This window comes from Oryctolagus cuniculus, chromosome 10 (assembly GCF_051225735.1).
Source record: "Oryctolagus cuniculus isolate XC-2025 breed Fujian yellow rabbit chromosome 10, ASM5122573v1, whole genome shotgun sequence".
Classification (NCBI taxonomy): Eukaryota; Metazoa; Chordata; class Mammalia; order Lagomorpha; family Leporidae; genus Oryctolagus; species Oryctolagus cuniculus.
Genome location: NC_142876.1, coordinates 25064191 through 25086415, shown reverse-complemented (window position 1 = coordinate 25086415; position 22225 = coordinate 25064191). Strand labels below are relative to the sequence as shown.

General features: G+C 38.5%; 1 protein-coding gene across 2 annotated transcripts in view; it reads left to right on the top strand.

Moving 5' to 3' along the window:
- Positions 1-22225, top strand: part of DCC (DCC netrin 1 receptor) — a 1201543-nt gene that overhangs the window by 1116520 nt on the left and 62798 nt on the right. For both annotated transcript variants that reach the window (XM_051851212.3, XM_051851210.3), the window contains exons 23-24: positions 9952-10114; positions 18511-18737. In XM_051851212.3, the coding sequence (XP_051707172.1) occupies positions 9952-10114; positions 18511-18737 (390 nt within the window). The remainder of the gene's footprint in view (positions 1-9951; positions 10115-18510; positions 18738-22225) is intronic.

Here is a 22225-nt window from a genome sequence, read left to right as displayed (position 1 = left end):
TTTGCAGGAGTGCATGTTAAAAGACGGGATGAACAAAACACCTGAAATATTTCTAATACTCCACTAGACTCCACAGGCTACCTGGCTGATTAAGGTAAACCAATTACCTCAGAGAAATGTTAAGTGGTAAAAGACAACCTAATCCATTTCCTATTCTCTTTTGCTAGCAGACAAATAATGTGTAATTTGATTTAAAAAAAAAAGATTTATTTATTTATTTATTTGAAAGAGTTAGAGAAGAGACAGAGAGGTCTTCCATCTGCTGGTTCACTCCCTAGTTAGCCGCAAAGGCTGGAGCTGCACCCATCTGAAGCCAGGAGCCAGGAGATTCTTCTGGGTCTCCCACGTGGGTGCAGGGTCCCAAGGACTTGGGCCATCTTCTACTGCTTTCCTAGGCCATAGCAGAGAGCTGGATAAGAAGTGGAGCAGCCGGGACTCTAACCAGCACCCATATTGGATGTGGCACTGCAGGTGGCAGCTTTACCGGCTATGCCACAGTGTCAGCCCCTGTAATTTGACTTTAACTTGGGCTATTGCAAGCAAATCAGCAAAAGCATCTGGAAACCCCAGCTTCCTAATTACAATTCTGTTAATGTCCTAAGCTTTAAGAAGAGGCTATATTTTCTAATTAGATGTGTAAGTGAGGCCCTGAATAACAAAACTCCAGTCTCACCTCACACTCACATAGTAGGCTGCAGGAACAGGCACATTCTAAAATCTGAGTTCCTAAATCTAAGATCCAGTGAGATTTCATACATCTTCCCTTACAGTGGCAGAATTATGGAGGCTTTCTCACTCTCCCACACTGGCTGGATTCATCCTTCATAGCATTGTAATAGAATCATGGCTTATTGTCAGGATGCTCAAGCCAGTTGCAAATAAATTCAGACCTCACTAATCATTTACTTTCTCTTACAGCATGCCACTCTCTTAAAATGCACTCTTGGAATTCAAATAAAGAAAAACAAAGCTATAGTTCATGTTTACTCCTGTAGTTAGAAGCTCTTAATTAAATTGTTAAAAGTGAAGAGGCTTCCTAAATTCTTTTCTGATGGCAGGCGGAATCAAAGCTAATATGTAGGGATTGGTTGTATTTTTCTTTTATGGTGCACTCAATTTTAGATTATGCTTCACATTCTTAATGTAGAAAAATCTTCAATTTCTGAAGATGTATTTTTTAGTTTATATTTGTATGAAATGCAACAACTCTGAAAATTACTTCAACTTAATCCTACTTTTCTCATGGGGGAAGATAAAACATTGATTTTCTTTTGTTGCTAGCTCTGCTATAATTTGCAAAATCAATTTAGCAAGTTTGATTAAAAGATCTGTAAATGATAAAATATTTTTATTTCCCTCAATGTTTGAAAACAATGTTAAGCTTGACAGTTTATTATATTCGTACAACATTAATCAAAACTAGGTTAACATTATATCAATACTCAAAACGGTATTCAGTGTTCTTTAAAATCTGACACGCCCTTTTTTGGGCTGTCTGTCAAAGAAAAGGCTATACTGTATCCTTTATTTTGAAAACAAGAATATTTTTCTTACAATTCAGTAATGTAATTTTCTAAACAAATTATATAATATTATTTCTATGAAATGATCATTCTGAGACTAGTAGGGTGTTAGAAGACCTTCATCACTGTACTCAGCAGATATTATAGTTCCAAAGGAAAGATCCAGGAATAAAGTTGTATAGCTTTGTCTAGGATGGAATGATGACTGGAGTGATTGGCAGTTAGTCCCAGGTACTAGTGCATGGATTCCAAGAGGCTGTGCTAACCTACCATTTCCCCTAGCGCAAAGGATTCTAAGGGTCCTGATGTAATCCCACACTCCAAGAACTAGAACTTCCTTTGCCAGGGACTAGTGCTATGTGACTAATTTGACAAATTAAACTCAACTCTTCATGTCTGGGCTTTCCATTTGAACACAGGAAATGTTAAACTGGAGCAGGGAGCTTCCTGACCCCAACACCATTAATTTTAGGGCTGAGTAATTCTTTGTTGAGTGTGTTGTCCAGCACACTTGCAGGGTATATTTTCATCCCTGGACTCTGCCCACCAGGTTCCTCTAGCATCTGCCCTCCTTCATGATTTAAAGCCTGAAATGTGTCTAGGCATGTCACATTTCCCCTTAAGGGGCAAAATATATCCAGTTGCAAACTGCTGACACAGATAGCCAGTTCCTAAAGATTGTTTCAGGTATATGTGTCCAATGAGAAGCCCCGAGGAAGCAAAACAAAAACAGTATACTTGCCACAGGTCCATTGGTAAACTATCTTGGCCCCTCACCTCTCTTTCTTCAGCTTAAGTGCCAGACATCTTAGTATTGAGAGAACTTTCTGGAATTCGATGATCTCATCCATTCTGGGGATTCCAAATTCCCCATTTGGGTGTCAACTCAAATGTGTATGTCTAATGCAGACCCTTTCACTCCCCGTTTAATATTTATTATAATACCTCCAACCTGACATACTCAAGACTGTACATTTGGTCTACCCACTCTGACCTTTCACTTCTACTTTTTCTTTCATCTCCTTTGTAAGAAGTATTGTTCAACCTACATGCCTTTCATCTCCCACCCAATCCACGATTCATTCATTTACTTTCAAACTATAGTGTACCACTGTCTATTTTGCTGGATTGCTGCTGCCACCATCTCAGTTCTAGTCGTCATCATCCTTCACCTGGAAAACTTCAAATTGAATTTTTTATGATGCATTCAATCCCCTTGGCTAGTTTCACCACTTCCACATCAACCCCTTTCCACACAGCAGCTAGAGAGGTCTTGTCAAAATAAATCACATCTGTCGCATTCTTGCTGCAAAACCTTAAATGGTCTGTGATTCCATGCAAGATGACTGAATGTGGTTCATAAGAGGAATGAGTAGATCCTGTTCCTCTTGCCAGCCTCATTGTGTACCATTCTTCGTTTGCTCCCAATGTCCCAGATATGTATCCTACCCTCAGTTCCCTTGTAGGAAACAGGAACTCACTCCTAGCAATATACCATGATTCAACTTAAATGTCACTCCATGAAATCTCTCATGAGCCAACACCAACAACCATAAATCCCCATGATAAATTAATCTACATGAATCCCTCCTCTTTTCTTTTTGGCATTGATTTTAATAGTAATTTTATATTTACTTGCCCCATGAGTTAATATTTTCTAGGTTGTTGTAAGCTCTCTGAGGTCAACAATCTATCTCTCCTGATAACAACATCTAATTAGATCTTCAACACATATTTATGGAATAATTGAATACATTGTCTACCTTCCTTCCTCCTCTCTTCTTGGATAGTCATAGTTGATATTAATATGCTATAAACAGGCCAGCACCACTGCTCAATAGGCTAATCCTCCGCCTGCGGCACCAGCATCCCATGTTCTAGTCCCGGTCCGGGCACCGGATTCTGTCCCGGTTGCTCCTCTTCCTGTCCAGCTCTCTGCTGTGGCCTGGGAGTGCAGTGGAAGTTGGCCCAAGTCCTTGGGCCCTGCACCCCATGGGAGACCAGGAGAAGCACCTTGCTCCTGGCTTCAGATCACCGCGATGCCCCGGCCGCAGCGGCCATTGGAGAGTGAACCAACAGACAAGGAAGACCTTTGTCTCGCTGTCTCTCTCTCTCTCTCTCTCTCTCTCTCTCTGTCCACTCTGCCTGTCAAAAAAATAAAAAATTAAAAAATTTTAAAAAATGCTATAAACAATGATACTTGAAAGAAGAAATATGTTTTCTAACTTAATTGACCAAGAAATTTTTCCTACCATAATGTTGATTAGTATCTCTTTTTAGGGACTATTGGGCTAGATTATTTGTGTTTCCTTCCAGACAATTGGGTGTAATGTTTTATCTTAAGGAGAAATGCTTTGAAATGATTAAGGCCATATGCATTTCTGTTGAGACTGAATGACATTATTAATATTATTAAATTATTATAACATGTTGCATTCAAAGTATACTAATAGCAAAACTGCTATCAGAGAAGACTCAAATTGAAAGTTCAGTCCCCAATTAGGTTTCATTGCATCTCTTTTCTGAGAATTGAACTTGTTCTTCTTGTATTCATGTCGTTTAACTGCCTAACAATTTAGTACAGCCATGGGTGCAGCCATTATGACAAGGGGAACAGAACCTCAAAACAGGAGCCAGTGTCTCTAGATTCAATACCTGACTGTGTTTTCTTTAGGATAATTAAACACTTAGCCCTCTGATCCATCAATGAGTTATTGCAGAGTTTATGGGAGTAAATCATTATAATATGCATAGCATATATTTTACAAATATAAAAATATTATGCATTTGTAATTCAAAGCGTTATAGGAATTAGGTTTATTTTACAAAACCCATTTTTGAACTTTACTAAGACTTCATAACCATCACATTATTCAATCTATGTGTATTCTCTTATTAAATTTAGTAGAAAGAGATGAAACATTTTACTGTGACCAAACATGAAAATAAATGGATTGAGTGCCCATAAAACTATAAAAACTTTGACTCCATTCCCCCGGGTTTTAATAGAATACATATAGATCTTGACCACTCAGACATTGAGTACCCACACTATTATGTGAACCTCAGGGAGAGAAGTGTTAAGATTTGAGGGTGCTTCAGAAAGTTCATGGAAAATGTGTACTATCTTTTAATCCTGGTTTTCCACGAATTTTTATTCTTTAAGAGAGGGAAGGAGAGGCAGAGAGAGAGAGAGATCTTCCATCGCTTGGTTTACTACCCAGTTGGTCGCAATAGCTGGGCCAGGCTGAACCCAGGAGCCAGGAGCTTCCTCCAGATCTCCCACATGGGTGCAGGGGCCCAGGCACTTGGGCCATCATCCACTGCTTTTCCCAGGCCATTTGCAGGGAACTGGACTGGAAATAGAGCAGCCGGGACACAAACTGGTGCCCATATGTGCTGCTGGCATCACAGGCAGCAACTTTACTCACTAAGCCACAACGCTGGGCCCTCTGTGAAGGTTTTGAAGTATCCTCATACAATGCATTTTCTTTAATTTTGGAAAATCACATAGGATGAACCACATTGAGCCATTTCACAAGGCCTTTCAAGGGTCAGCTCTTGCCCTGTGGTCCTTGTGTTGCCTTCATTGTCTCATGAATAATCACAGTGCCAATGAAGATAGTTCTAAGTCTTTGAATTACCTCATGCAGCTTCCCCACCCAAGCCGAAGGTATCATTTGTCCATTGTGGAGTCAAGTGCTCTTGACTGTAACTCCTAATTGCAGTAATCCAGGCTTGTGAGCTCTAAAGGTTTTCAGAATTTTGATCACTTTTCTGGTTATTGGGATATATAAATGTATGAACTTCTATTCAAATTCAAAGATCTATATTAGTATTAGTAATTAAAATCACTGACATGTTGTACTCAGAATGTACTAATAATAACAAAACTGTTCTCAGCAGAGAGGATGATTGAAAGAAAGAAGTTCAATCTCCAGCTACGTTTCATTAAGTCTTTCCTCAGTTTTGAACTTGTCGTTGTTGTATTTATTATTCACAGATTCGGTTTCTGTGAATTCACCTGTGGTCTAAAGTTTATTGGTAACCTCAAATTCAATATTTGCAGTGGTCATTTGAGGACATATTCTGAGCAGGAAAAATTTGAGTTGCCTGAATTTCAATACCCAAGTAGAACAAGACGAATCTCTGCCTTTATTTCAGCTCCCACATTGTGGACAAGTACCCTTTCCGGTGTATATTTAGTACCAACTTTGTCTTTCATATACATTTTATTGATGATTGCACTGTTTATAAAGACTCCAAACATAGTGCCAAAGTGCTGCCTAGTGTTCATGAGCACAGGAAGGCAGTGATGTGCCTTATAGAGAAAATATATGTGTGAAGCTGGTTCTGTTACAAATTACCATGCTGAAAGCCATGGGTTCAGTGGTACTGAATCAACATAGTAGTTAAATAAGAAGTCTTTAAGCACAAACACACATAAAGCAAGCTTATATATAAGTTGGTTGATAAACATGTTGTGACCAGAGACTAACAGGAGCCTAACCCTGTATTTCCTCTAGAAACAACAGCTTTGTATTCACTAATTCCACATTTGTGGTAACTTTATAGAAAACAAAGAGCTAATGACTAAACAAAACTGATTGGATCTGCAGACATAATTGTACTTGACTTTCTCAACTGCCCATTGAATGTCAGTTATGCTGAACATTCAGCCTGTACTTTGAGGATGGAAAGTTAATGAGAGGCTTTGAATACCAAGTTTTAAACTAATGGAAACTTTTATATGGAATTCATAAAGACCTAGAATCAAAGCTTTATAATAGGAGTTCTCATGAACCTTAATTCTCTAAGGCAAATGACATCAGTATAATCTCACTAATGCTCAGCAGAACCCAGAGCTATTATTTCTGACATGAAACATAGTGTTTTACTGATGGAAAGAGTGAAATAAGAGTGGAAATGTTAATTATTCTATCAGGTTTTTTTAAATGTTCACTGCTATAGGGTTACGTATGAATCATACTAAGTTTTTCAGAAATAGTGAAGTTAGATTCAAGTAATACTAATAATAATCCAAGAAATTCCTAACCATCTCCCTTGTAAGCTTTCACATAAAGGGTTAATTTTAACAATAAGTTAAGCACAAAAAGAGCAAATGAAGATACATTGTAAAATAATTTTTCAAATCATAAGTAAAATTGTGGCGTAGAGTCTTGACCTTTGCTTACTTAATGAATCTTTGTAGTGAAAGTAAAAGTTACATCAAGGAACTCTTACTCTTTAATTTATAATCAGAATCTTTTAGCATAAAATGTTTTCAAAGAACTTTTTTGAGTCCCTCCCTGTGAGAGTCAATTTACATCAGAAGTGCTTAGAATATCCCCAATAATAACAAATCAGCAATAAGTTATTTAAATTTGTGACTAAAAAAAACAATGATTCTTAACTATCCTATAACTGTAACATAACTATATGTCTTTTGGGGCAAGTACTGAGCTGTTATACACATTTGTGATAAATTGCAAATTTATATTTCACATTGAGTATTATTCCTAAAAGCCTTGTAGCTTGGAAGTCCAAATCAGAAGTATACCAAATGCTCTAGGAAATTGTTTATCTTGGCAATGTTTTATTTAATGTGTCAGTGGTGTTATAAGAATTTCCTTTAGGTCAGTTGTGATGGTTACTTTGCATATAAATATTTTTAAAAGATTTTATTTATTTATTTGAGAGCTGGAGTTACAGAAATGGAGAGACAGAGAGAAATGTCTTCCATCCACTAGTTCACTCCCCACAAGGCCTTAATAGCTGGAGCTGGGCTGATCCAAAGCCAGGAGCCAATAGCTGCTTCTGGGTCTCCCACGCTGGTACAAGGGCCCAAGAACTTAGGCCACCTTCCATTACTTTCCCAGTCCATTAGCAGAGAACTGGATCAGAAGAGGAGCAGCGGGTACATGAACTGGCACCCATATGGGATGCTGGCGCTGAGGCAGAGGCTTAGCCTACCATGCCACAGCACTGGCCCTGCATATATTTTCTATAATTCCAACAGTAACTCTATACAATAAGTATATTATTTCCATTTTGCATATGAAGTCCCTGAGGTTCAGAAGAGCTAAATAATTTGCACAAAAATATAGAAATTTTATATAGTCTGTTACAGAAGAAAATTCAAACTGAAGTGTAGGAAAACATCCAAACTGATTTTTGTTTGCTAAATTTTAAATTAATTTATGAAAAAGGGTTATTAGCTGATATTTACTTTTTTATTAATTTGTAACTTCTTATGACAAACATGACACAGAAACTATCACTTAATATGATCACTGAATGAGGGCTGAAAGAAAGTGGCATATCAAGGTAAGCCACTGCCGCAATGCCAGCATCCCTTATGAGCACCTGTTCCGGAAGATCTCTGTCTCTGAGGGTCTCTCCTTCCCTCTAACTTTGCCTTTCATGAATAAATAAAATTTTTTCAACACCAACAAAAAAGAAAGTGATGTAAAGGGTCCTTAGCCATTCTTATTTAGGTAAGCAATTTATTAAAATGTCTTATTATTTTATTTTGCACCTAAATATGTTCTCCCATGAGGTATTGATGCAGCACAGGAAAGCATTTGGATAGGGACTTTATGCTACTCTTTCAAATTCAGTGACCACTTTTCATTGAGATCCATGTACCTTTGATGGTTGAAAATTAAGTGTGCTATTGATAGCATCTTAAGACAACTACTTTGACTAGTGAGATGGCATTAGTATATGCCACCTTGATGGGATTAAATTGGAATCCCCTGGCACGTTTCTAACTCTACCATTTGGGACAAGTCCAATTGAGCATGTCCCAAACTGTACATCTCCTCCCTCTCTTATCCCCACTCTTATATTTAACAAGGATCACTTTTCAGTTAAATTCAAACACCTAAAAATAATTGTCAATTAGAGAAAGATCCAACATGGGAAGTGGCATACACAGCAGACTCATAGAATGGCAGATGTCCTAAACAGCACTCTGGCCTCAGAATCAGCCCTTAAGGCATTCGCCCATGAGAGTAATTTAGGCATGGAAAGCCAAGACACTGTGGAAAAAAAAAAAAACTAAATAAAAGATCTCTGCGAGTGAGATCCCAATGGAAAGAATGGGGCCATCAAAGGAGGAGGTACCTTTCTCTGAAGGGAGGAGAGAACTTCCACTTTGACTATGACCCTGTCTGAATTAGATCGAAGTTGGTGAACTCAAAACTTCCATAGCCTTAGCAGCTCATGACAGGAGCCTAATGTGATTACTGACGTCATAAACAAGAGTGTCAATTGTTAAGTCAACAACAGGTGTCACTGTGCACTTACTCCCCATGTAGGGTCTCTGTCCTAAATGTATTGTACAATGTGAATTAATGCTATAACTAGTACTCAAACAGTACTTTACACTTTGTGTTTCTGTGTGGGTGCAAACTGTTGAAATCTTTACTTAATATATACTAAATTGATCTTCTGTATATAGAGCTAATTGAAAATGAATCTTGATGTGAATGGGATGGGAGAGGGAGTGGGAGATGGGAGGGTTGCAGGTGGGAGGGAAGTTATGGGGGGGAGGGGAAGCCATTGTGATCCAAAAGCTGTACTTTGGAAATTTATATTTATTAAATAAAAGTTAAAAGGAAAAGATAACTACAAGTAGACTGTGATTGGAGTTCAATAGTTTATTCTGAATTTTTTCATAACATCAAATAAATAGTATTTTCTCACAAACTGTAGTGCAGAGTAGCTTCTTTAACTTCTTTCCCCATTTCTACTTAATGCTACACTTAATCTCTCTTTTTAATTGAGATACAATTATCTACCATAAATTTACCCTGTGAAAGTTACAATGCACTGGGTGTTAGAATCTCTGTAGCATTGGTCCCTATCACTACTAATTCCTGAATATTTTCATTAACACAAAGGAAAGCCTGTCCCTACTCATGTCTCTCCCCATGTATTACCAAACACTAATAATTTTCTCCCTCTCTAGATTTGCCTGTTCTGGATATGTAATATAAGTGGAATCATATAATATGTGGCCTTTTGTGTATAGCTTCTTTCACTGAGTATAGTGTTTTCATTGTACATCCATATTATAGCACATTTCAGTTCTTCATGCCTTCTTATACCTGGGTAGTCTTCCGTTATATGGCTATATCACATTTGTTTATCTGTTTCTCATTCAGTGAACATTTATGGGGTTTTTTTCTGCCTTTGACTATTCTTAATAACACTACAGTGATTATTCTGTGCAAGTTTTTATACCTACACACATTATTTATCTTGGGTAGAAGGTTTAAGTTTTTTTCTCTTCCATATTTCATTTTTTTCTCCAGATTCATGAATGCCCAGAGTAACTAGAACTCACCACATCCCTGTGAGAGATGAACAGATGCTGGCGCCCTCATCACTCTAACTCTGAACTCTGCCTGTCTTTTCTCAGAGCCACCCATCGGACAGATGCACCCCCCACACGGCAGTGTCACCCCACAGAAGAACAGCAACCTGCTTGTGATCATCGTGGTCACTGTCGGTGTCATCACAGTGCTGGTCGTGGTGATTGTGGCCGTGATTTGCACTCGGCGCTCTTCAGCTCAGCAGAGAAAGTAGGTAGCAGCTGGCTCCCAGGAGCAAAGAAGGCATTGTCCTCTGGGGTTAGGCTTTGACACTCTCCTCTTGTGCTGTTTCATGATTCACCCTGGGTTCTTTGTCTCCTGACCCTGGAAAACCTTGCCTTTTGTCCTTTCCAGCCTATATCTCATGGAGGAAGAGCTAGTCTTGCAGATTTACAGCAGAATCCCAGGACACCACTTCCATTTCTGTTGGTTTTTATTGTCAGGGACAGATTCTTCTTTTTAAGAGAGGGCGGGTACTCCTTGAGTAACACCCGAAAGTAAACTCCACCAAGTTTCCTTCTATGGTTCTCTGCACTCACAGGCACACCAGTGGCAGTGTGCATTCCCCTACAAGGACTTATCACTTTTGACAAGGAGGCCTGTAGGCAATTCATTGAAACTTGTTGAATGAATGACTGAATATAGACTATGAAACTCTATTGTTCCAATTCCATGAGGTGTAAACTTTAGAAGAAGTCAAGACAGAAAATTCCAGAGATTGAAATTTGCTCACATTTCATGGATAAGACTCATTGTCAGAAATTAGAAGTGTTGAGAAGTCTATAAGTATCTTTATAATATGCTATCCTAGGTTTTAACACATGCAGAAATTGACGCACCGAAGTTCAAAAAGGAAATATGCTTCCAATGTAGCTTATTCTCTCTGAGCAACACCCAGTACCCAGCTTACTAGTCTTGTGCCAGTCAGTTCTAGAAGTCAACAAATCTCTTGGCCATTCTATACCTCTGCCTCTCCAGCCCTTGTCAAATCCAGCCTGCTATAAATTTTTCAGCTACATTCTCTCGCTTAGTTGACTGTAATAAGCTCTTCCTTTGAAATTTGTTTTGTTTTGTTATTTTTGGCCCCAAGCATGGTGTTTGCCATTTCTGAAAGCCTGAGGCGTTGGCCCACAGGTGGCTGGTTGGATGACTATATGAGTATATATTATATTTTGGTATATAAAAATTCTCCAGCAAATCATTTTCCCTGCTCTCTTGGTAGTGGCTCAGATTTTTTCCCTCTCTTTTCAAAAATCTTATAACTATGCTTATTGCCAGCATATTTCCAGCACTCTGATGTGAAACATTCAAAAACAGAATAGGGAAAGGTACAATTACTGAAAAAGGGGACAGAGAACCATAGATAGACTTTGTATTTAATTTATTTATACAGCAGAACAAGTTATATATTGAGCATTTGTAAGATTGAAATATTTTGAAATTTACAATACTGCTGTGCTGGTCTGTTGTGCGGAAACCAGCAACCTGATAAGAATGAATTTCATTCATTACCCATTACCTCATGGGTAAGCTTTATGGGAAGTCATTATCACTTGTAGATCTTCTAGTATGTTGAGCATTTAATAAGGCTCTGAGAAAAAAAAAAAAAAAACTAAACTCATTGAGTAAGGCATCAAGTAGTCTCGTCATCCAGCATTTCAAGAGGAGAAATTGTGCAAAAATGTAAGATAGACATCAAAGCAGCAGACCTGTGGAGAGCTCTGAGAAGGAAGTGGGCAGGAGGCCTCAGAACCATACTTGGTCTACTTTGTAAAACATGGATAGAGTCTCTGAATTAACTTTATTCAACTATCTAATCCATACCAGGCTTCTTTTTTTTTATTTTTGGTGTTTTTCTCCTATTGTCATTACTATGAGAATGTTTTAAGGGTTGTGTTGTCCTAATGAATTGGGTTCCTGGACTCTTTTGTTTCTCCCTAGAGAAAATTCAAGTCTTCTCAGTGTGCAAAAGTAGAATTTGAAACCATGTTGAGAAACTCACAAACTGTGTTAAAATAAATTCATAGTATGCATTTCTAGGTTCACCCTATACATTTTGGTATAAGCTTATGGTTTTACTTGGAAAGAGCTCATATTGAACTCTGAATATGAATTATATTTTATTTTTAAGAACTTTTTAAGACAGCAAGAGCAGCTGTTGACTGGTTCACTCCTCAATGCCCACAATAGCCTAGGAGATGTGGACTCAGTCCAAGTCTCCACATCAGTGCAGGGACCCACCTACTTGAGCCATCACCTGCTACCTCCCAAGGTGCACTTTAACAGGGAGCTGGAATTGGGAGCAGAGTCAAGATTCGAACCCATTCTCTCCATAGTTGTGGACATTGCAAGCTGTGTGCTAACCACTGGGCCAAATGCCTGCCTTGACTTGTTTTTAAAATTAGAGAAAGAATAAAAGAATAAGTGATTCTGTGAGTGATAGAAAAAAAAACAAACAAAAGTGAATTTACAGCTCACTTTAGTTTTTCTTCAGCCATCCCCAAAGTGATATTTGCGTGGTGTATTTTCATACTTTGTGCCGTGTATCTTTCTTCAGTCACAGACTCACTGGTATTCATTTTGTTTGCAGATGGTAGCAGAGAGGAAGACAAAAAAATGCTTCAAGTTATTTCTGAGTTTTAATTTAGGTTCTCTTGATTTCGTTGAGGGCTCCTCTTCCCATAACACTGGTACCATTGAGCCTGTTAAAGCAAACTATGTAATGCAGATGAAAGCAAAATCATTTCCAATCTGAAACAAAACCAAGGGCCTTTACGGGGCTTTCAGACAATGGGAATTTAATATAATTAATAGAGTGAAGTAGGACCCATATTTCTGGGCTTCTCCATTATCTCTTTGGTGGAGACTGCTGGAGAATGTAAATTTTTATTTGCATTTTGATGATATTCCATTTTTATGGACTATCCATAATAGATTATTTAAATTCATTTCTCCATATTTTATTCTGTCATGTTTTTAACATTTACACAAACACACAGAGTCACACATGAGGGTACTTCAAAGTATTAATGGGAAGTTGAATTTTAAAAAGAAATATTAATGTGAAATAAAAGTAATTGTGCCTATCTTTTTAGTTGTTTTTAATTGAAATAGTTTTGTGGCTTTGAAGAGACTCCTCTTACACATTTTCAGCTAGTGTTATTATTTAGTAGAATATCGTAAATAGTAAGATATCATAATCATAAGCAAAATTACATTTTCTGAAGACTTAAGCTGATGAGCCTTTGTCCATGCTTTTTAGTAAAGTAGTAATATTTTCCTATCCAACATATGGATCATAAGTTTTGATAAGTTAACATCTTTCTAAATACACTAAAGACAAAATATTTGACATTGAACATGTCTTGGAAATCTAAACTACAAATTATTCTATTTGTAAAGCATTACTTAGGTAAATGATCAACCCTCTGTCTGAATATATCAAGTTTAAACATGGAAATAAAATACAGGGTTCACTTGATAGAATCTGCTTGACTGAAACTTCTATTTGATTTGACATGTGCACAGCAAGTTTCAAAGATCAGCACACATTCACATCTTGACAAAAATAATTATTTACAATACTGAAGATCAAATGTTTAAACACTAACATGCAATCTACTGTATTTTAACTAGTATAGGTCACTCTCACTGATTTTCTGCTTAACATTTTAATTGTTTTTCTTTATTCACACAAGAGAAATTTTAACTGGCAACTCCTTAGGACTTCTATACACATTAATTCCATTTCGTAAAATACAGGTATATATAAGTACCTAGAATTGCCCTGGATTTCCAATGTAAATTTTTGTTTTTGTTTTGAATAGCAGTTAGTAGAATGAAAATAATAAATATAGAGAAATAAGAGGATAGAAGCCTTTGAGGAGGATTTTGATGGAGAAGGAGAAGCAAATATTTATTCTTCTCAATACATGTTTTCCTGATGAATTTGTAATCATTTCTTCACATTAACTTCAAGCGTCCTTCTCTCCTGAAACCTTCCTTAAACAACTGGGGAGGCTGTGTTCCTGCCCCCAAACTCCATCAGATCTTGGGCACATCATCTAATTTGTAGAGTTAGGGACAAGGCTGTTTATTTGTCTACCTCCAGTGAATAATTTGAGCAAATATGCCCACACACATTGAGAATTTAATAATTTATTACATTGTGGCAAAGGATCAATGAGCTGATAGTGATATTTTATTACTTTAGCATCATCTTAAATAAAATGGATTCTCAATCAATGTTGTTTCTTATCCAAATCTCTACCAAAGTGATGAAAATTGAAAAGGAAAGAGGCTCTCCTTAGAATAATAGGTTATGTGCAAAGTAAAAAATAGGTAGACCAAACAAAAACCAGGAGAAAATATTCAAAACTATTTCCAAGTCAATAATAGAAAATTCTTATTATTCAATTACAGTAATCATTGAGTGCTTAGTATGTGTTCTGCAAAGTAACAAATCTGATTAATGTTATGTCTTTAGCTAAAAAATGTTATACATTAGTTCAAATGTTTCTATTGGAAGCAAATGTTTCTGTTGGAATCCATGATGTGGTCCCTTTACTTGGCAGCCTTCCTACCTATCAAGTTCTAGTGCATACTCCTTCCTCCAGCAGTGCAAAAGTTCCCAGGAGCCATGCCACTATTCATTCATTTATCAAACTCCCAATGTCTCACCCATCTCTGCACTGGTAGTAATTTCCACAGCATTACTGCAAGAACTGAGTTATCATAGAGGGAGCACCTGGCCAACTCAATAAGACAGGTTAATCAAAGCCAAGGCAAGTGATATAGAAATGAAGGAAATGAGGTAGATATCCCGGGTCACCATGACCTAGAATGGTCAGGAAGGGGAGACACTTGAAAGGGACCTTAAAGAATAAGTAGTTTGTAAGTAAAACCAATTGTGAAGGCATGCTGAGTAGAAGTTAAACAAAACAAAAAGAAATAAAGAAAAAACTAACAACACTGCTATTTGATCTTACTGTGAAAGTTTTTTTATGATATAAGAAAAATGCAGAGTCTTGGAGGATCCTTTGTTTACCTTTATTCAAGAATATGGCATAGGAAGAGACCTTCACATTCTAAGGCTATTTTTGATAACAGAACCTATGAGGAAAAAATGTATTTTATATTTGGGGAGGATATAAGCATCTGAATTTTATATCTGTTAGAAAGCTGGCTTTAGGGCCGGCGCCGCGGCTCACTAGGCTAATCCTCTGCCTTGCGGCGCTGGCACACTGAGTTCTAGTCCCGGTCGGGGCGCCGGATTCTGTCCCGGTTGCCCCTCTTCCAGGCCAGCTCTCTGCTGTGCCAGGGAGTGCAGTGGAGGATGGCCCAAGTGCTTGGACCCTGCACCCCATGGGAGACCAGGAGAAGCATCTGGCTCCTGGCTTCGGATCAGCGTGGTGCGCTGGCTGCGGTGCGCCGGCCGCAGTGCTCTGGCCGCGGTGGCCATTGGAGGGTGAACCAACGGCAAAGGAAGACCTTTCTCTCTGTCTCTCTCTCTCACTGTCCATTCTGCCTGTCAAAAAAATAAAATAAAATAAAATAAAAAGAAAACTAGCTTTAAAATAAAAACAAATGAAATAATGCACTAAGACACTGATACTAAAACTGGGTACATCAGATTCACATGGGGGCTGATAAAATACTAACTGTTGTCCTGGCTCACGTCCCTGTTTCGTATCAGTAATTCTGTGATTCGGCCTGGGAATGTGCATTTGTAGCAAGTTTCCAGATGATGTGGATGCCCCTGATCCAGGGTCTACAGTTTAGCAATGAAGGCACCGGGAATATCTGCATACACATTTTGAGCATTCCAACAGTGAGATAGAGGAAATGTGGCCTGCAATCAAGAGCAGACATATGTCAGGGAACCAACAGATGGAGGAAGGTCAATGTGACAACTCTTTCTATAGATTTAGAGACAAAGTTCAGACAATTTAGTGATGAGCACATGTTCATTTTAATACAAAACTGCTGCACTGGGGCTAGGGGATGGGTGGACTGGAGGATGAGTCTCTGCAAGATCAAAGGTTTCTCTCTTGATAAGAATAATTACAGTAGGGGCCAGCACTGTAGCATAGCAGGTAAAACTGACTGACGCCTGTAGTTTTGGCATCCCATATGGGCGCTGGTTCATGTCTCCATTGCTCCACTTCTGATCCAGCTCTCTGTTATGGCCTGGGAAAGCAGTAGGAGATGGCGCTAGTCTTTGGGCCCCTGTATCCATGTGGGAGACCTGGAAGAAGCTCCTGGCTCCTGGCTCCAGATGGGCCCAGCTCCAGCAGTTGTGGCCATTTGGGGAGTGAACCAGTGGACAGAAGTCCTCTCTTTCTCTCTGCCTCTGCCTCTGCCTCTCTGTAACTCTTTCAAATAAACTTAAAAAAATCTTTAAAAAAAAAAAGAATAATTACAGTAAAGTGAAGTGATTATATGGTCACTAGTAGATCAGACACAAAATGAAATTTTTAGAGATCTTTATATTCCTGGCTGCTAGCTGGGTGGGTGAGCTGCTTTTTGTAATACATCTTGATCAGCTTAAAATCCATCAGCAATGATATTTGATTTCCAGATAGTGGCTATGAATCACAGTGCACAAAATGGTTCTGCTTTAGCCCAGGTTTGAAACTTTTTTATTTTAGAAAAGTGGGCGTGTGTGACACTGAAGTCCTGTGGACTAGCAAATGAATCAAAGCATGAATAAAGCATGCCTGTAAGCATTGGGAAACAAGAATTCATAATTTATTACCTATTTAAATTTTTACTTTTTTTTTTTACTAATTTCTTATCACAAGCTACTTAAATATTAAATCATGAGATATCTAGTGTTGTTATTGGATTTGATAACTAGTACTCTCTATGCAATAACATGGATGCTAGGTTAAGAAATTTAGCATTTTAGTCGGGTAGAAAGAGAGATAACAAGGTAGAGTGTCCAAGTTTGATAATGCCATTGAATTATTCTCTGAAGGTACCAAGGGTACATACAGACTTATATGTACTACATATGAGAGCTAAAGTGTGAGTTGCAAATCAGTTTCCTGCTGGCAGGCAAAGTAAGGAAATGAATTCAGGGAATAGATGGTTAGCCGTGAGTTATTATCTTAGACACAGGAAAATGATCAAGGAGTTATTTTAGATCATTGTCTAGAGGCAGCACGGGGCTGCTGCCAGGAATTCAGCAACATGTAGGGAACTGGGAAAACATTAGAGCAGAAAACATGCATTATTTCTCTACTAAACTATAAAATAAATTTTATTCCTGAAGTTCTTTGTCTCTCATCCTCATCAGTACACTTCAAGAAAGATAAAAAAAAAGAAAAAAATGTTTGGGAGAACTCAACAGATCACACCACCAAACATTTATTAGCTACTTAACACATTCAGATTTGGAAAGTTTCTTATTCAGCAATTGGGAAACTAAACCCCTTCTTCCCAGTGGCTTTGCACAAAATAAAGTGTTTTCACAAGGAGTATGAACCATTTAACAGTCATGCAAAGCAGTGAAAATAGACTTTTCATTGCAAATTACAGAGGTCAAACGGGATGCTTCTCTGTCAAAACTAGATTTTAACAATTTACATCCTGTTCTATAAGAGACATTATTAAAAAAATAGATATTATAAGTGGAGATTTCAAAATTATAAAATTGTAGAACAGGGTTCAAAAACCATTTTTGAAACAGACCTAACAATAAAAGTATTTTAGGATTTTCAAGACATAGGGTCTCTCTCTCAACTGCTCCAATAAAACTTTATTCAAAAAAAAAAAAAAAAAAAAAAACTGTGGGCAGATTTGGTCTGTATACCATAGTTCACTGACTCCCTGCTGGAGAGAAAGGCTAGCATGAGCCTAAAGCTATTTCACTGTGCATGCTAGGAACATTTGAATCCTACTAGCCCCAAGAAGAGATTATCACAGAAAAAAAAAATATGGTTTTTGAATCCTTATTGAAGTCAGAGACATTTGAAGCACATTTCCAAACCGTGGTTTTCCCTTTTCAAAGGATGAGTCTCATTGTGCTTGAATCCAGACACTTAGTAAGTCCCAGGCAAAAGTGCTTTATTCTCAGAAGAATGTCCTCAAGTTGCCTTTTGTTTTCAAACAGCAAGCTTCCCAATTGCACGTTAAATTATGCAGCTGAGGTATAGACTTTCTTCTAAGCCACAGTCTTAGCTGTTGGCACAAGTGCTGGCCTTTTTATTCCTATTTGCCCTTTTGAAGCAACTCCTTCATTTATCTCCTAAACAGATGTTGCAGTCAGCTACCTTCTGCCTGCCTCCAAAGATTGGCATATGGCTCCACGTAACCTACTGTCACCTTGCGTGGGAATCTGCAGCAGATGAGGCTGAGTCGGGAGCACTCTGGCAGGCAGCCGAGGCCCGCTGGGATTCAGCACCACATCTCCTGTAATGTGGTGAAGCTCCAGGGCAGCAAAGGAAAGGCAGCCAAGACAAGTCTGCCAATTCCTGGTTTCACAGGGGCCCTCCTGGGAATCCTTTTGTTTCCTTACCAGCTTTGAACTTGAATTGACAGAAAAACAAGAAACAGCCAATATGAGGAGACTCTCACATTTGCCTTCTAACTCTGTTCCCTAGGAAACGGGCCACCCACAGTGTTGGCAAAAGGAAAGGCAGCCAGAAGGAGCTCCGACCTCCTGATCTTTGGATCCATCATGAAGAAATGGAGATGAAAAACATGGAGAAGCCCTCAGGCACTGACCCTGCGGGAAGAGATTCCCCCTCCCAAAGTTGCCAAGACCTCACACCAGTCAGCCACAGCCAGTCAGAAACCCAACTGGGGAGCAAAAGCACCTCTCATTCAGGTAATTGTCTTCTCCTGGTATCAGGGAAAACAGACCTTTCTGAATCCCGTAGGGAACTGGTCAGTCCTTCTCTTGGGTAGGTGTTCCCCTACTAATTTGCATGACATCCGGATCATTTTCCAGTGGTTAGAATAAGCTGATATAAATTCAGTTGGCAACCGAATATGGCTATCTTCTCCATCACCTGGTGCCTGTCTTTTATAAATTTAATAATTCTTGAAATTTTTAAGAGATTAGAGGTAGTACTTGTCCAGTGGACAATTATTGAAATGTGAAGACTAAATGGATTGGCTGCTTTTTGTTGAGTTACAAACAAAATTTCCATCAAGGCAATAAAATTCTAAACTACTTTTTTTCAGTTCCTTATTTCTATGGTTAATTAGAAGTCAATTCTAAATGTGCTGTCAACTCCTTGTTTTAAAAAAAACAGATTGGAAACACTCAATGTATGAAAAAAATCAAATATTGTTCACTTTGGCCTTGATTATCATGGAACTCACGTGTCATTTCCAAATAATCATATTATGTGATCATTAACCTAGACTGATAGCGTGTGTGTGAAAACTGTGTTGCTAAGGAAGGAGATCTGAAGAAAAAAGACTACTAATCAGTGAATTGGTGCAAAATAATATATAATCACTGTTGTACAAGAATAACCAAGGATGTTATGAAGTACTTATACGGTGTTTCACTTTTGGAGAATCCTCATATTATCCAAGTGCCTGTGGGAAGTAGAAGAGGTAGCCAAATACTCTCATTAAAAAAATCCCTGGGTCTACTCATGATGTGGTTATTAAATGCATAGCTACTGGTTGAAACTCAAGTGGAATATTTTAGTTATCAGTATAATTGGTTTATTGGACTTCGTCAGCCAAGAACTGCATAAACAAGGACTTCAATTCTTGGTTGTCGACTATGGGTTGCTCTCTAGGCCTTAAATGATCTCAATAAGATTCCCTAACTTTCCTGTCACTTTTGATTGTTAATGGGAAGTCTAATGCTATTGAAGTCTTTAACATGAAATTTAAAATAAATTCTCCTTCTTCATCACCAAGTAGATTCTGGATACTATGGTTGCAATTTGTTCTTTAAATCCTGCCATGGTTTGGAGTGTTTGGTTAGCACAGAAGGTAGGGCAGTCTATCTTCCCCCCACATCCACCATCTTCCTGGGTATGTGAGAGAAAAGGAATGCCTGATAGGGTGGGGACAGAGATAGGAAAGGATGTCTGAAGTTCTTCATTGCCTTTATGGACACATGGACTAGCCCCTTGGTGGCATCCATTGAAACTCAAGTGTGAATTCTTCATGACACTCTGTTACCCCACTGCCCAATCCTGTGATGTGAGACATCCAGTCAGGTCTTCACATGATCCATCAATCACAGCTCTTCCTGTCAGCCTTGTAGGTCTTCTGGTGGGTCACTCTGTACTTGGGCGAGTCACAGCAGGGGTATTCGAGCCCACAAGAAGACTCTCTCCTTTACAGGCCCTGTCCTGAGAACTTGAACTCCACCACTGACCTTCTCTCAGCCCTGCTCTCATCAATTACCTTTCCCTACATTCAGAGAGACACAGAATAGCCCAGTGAGCCTGCTGCCTGAGCATTTATTCCCATCTGTGGAATGAATGAATGGAATGCAAATTTCTTTTACAGGAAGTCACCCTACTTTAGATGTTGTTTCTTTTTCAACCTTGTTCTTGAATGAACACCACTGGGGGCTATGGAATTGACTCCCTGTCCTCAGAAGGTTTTGCTAATAACTTGGTTAGCACTACCTCTTGTTCTTTTCCTTTCAGCTCTTACTCACTGCAACAATATGTGGGGGGAAGTCAGACAAGTTTGGAAATCTCTTAACAAGTCCTAGGAGGGATTTAACCTCAAAAGATGGCTGTTTTCTTTAGAAGAAGTATGTATGTCAATTTGTCACCAGTTTGAGGACCTGTTGATCAATTTTTCAATGACAAGGAAAGTAGCCTTCAAATCTCCTGCAAGTTATATCTTACATTGAGTGCCTCAAGGCCACCATTGTGTAGTAATGTGTTAAGCTGCCACCTCTAACACTGGCATCCCATTTGGGCCCAGGTTTGAGACCTGGCTGCTCCGCTTTTGATACAACTCCGTACTAATGCACCTGGGAAAGCAGCAGAAAATGGCTCAAGTGTTTAGGTCCCTGCACACCTGTGGGGGACCTGGAAGAAGATCCAGGCTCCTGGCTTCGGCCTTGGCCAGCCCTGGTCTTTGGAGCCATTTAGGAAGTGAACCAGCAGTTGGAAGGGTTGGTCTCTCTCTCTCTCTCTCTCTCTCTCTTTAGCTCAAATAAAGGAAAGTGTTCTCTGCCATATTCTTGTTAAAGGAACAAAAATTGAGGCAGACATTTGACTAGTGGTTAATGCCAGTTGGGATACCTGCATTCCATATCAAAGTATCTAGGTTCAAAGTCCACCACTAGCTCCTAATTTCAAGGTTGCTGCTGGTATGAACCCTGGGAGACAGCTGGTGATGGCTCAAGCCTTTGGGTTCCTGCTACTCATGTGAGAAACCTGGGCAGACTTCATGGCTCATTTCAGTCCCAGCAGGGGCTGTTGTGGGTATTTGGAGTGTGAACCAGGACACAAGAGCTAGTTCTCATGCTTTCTCTTTCTACAGCTATCGCTCTCAAATAAATTTAAAAATTTAAAAACAGGAACAAAACTCAGCACAACTGAATAGCATATCAAGAACCATTATATTTACAATGGGGTTTCTATTAGGCAACAACAATATAAGGAAAGATCACTCAGTGTTAACGTCTGTTATTGGTACTTCCATACATTATCTTAGTTAATCCTCACAAAACACTTTAAGATAGGTGCTTACATTCTCTTCATATAATAAGTAAAACAAAAACAAAAAAACCTGAAATTAAAACACTTTAAGGAACATGCCTAAGGTTTCAGAGGTGGTAGAAGCCAGCCAGGAGTGAAAATCTGACTCTAAAATCCATGTCTTATTGATCCAAGTTCAATTAACTTATGCAATGCTTTTATACCACAGCTTATCCTTTTTCTGCACATGAGATTAGCTCTTTGAATAGACTAGAAATGATTTTGCAACATTCAGATTTTAGCTATAGAAAAGAGAATTGAATTAATAGTTAACAAAAATATTTTTCAGCAAATAAAAGTTACTTCTACCCATTCCTTCTTATTCTTAGTATCCAAGGTGCTTAAACAGAACCTACCTTATTCTCTAAGCACAGAAATAGAGCACCTTACTAAAATATCTAAGAACTAAGGTAAGGATAGTCCTCTTAATACTCGTCTCTTCCAAACCCACTGGGTTTCAAAATTATTTTCTTTGCTTAAAAACTTACAATAGAGGAAGGCAAAATTCCTGAACTATTTGATCTCTATGACTTAAAGTTTAATTCCTTGAAGTGAATTTGCTACCATCAAATTTTGCTGCAGTAAAACCAAGAGTTGATTTCTTATTTTCATTTCTGTAGTG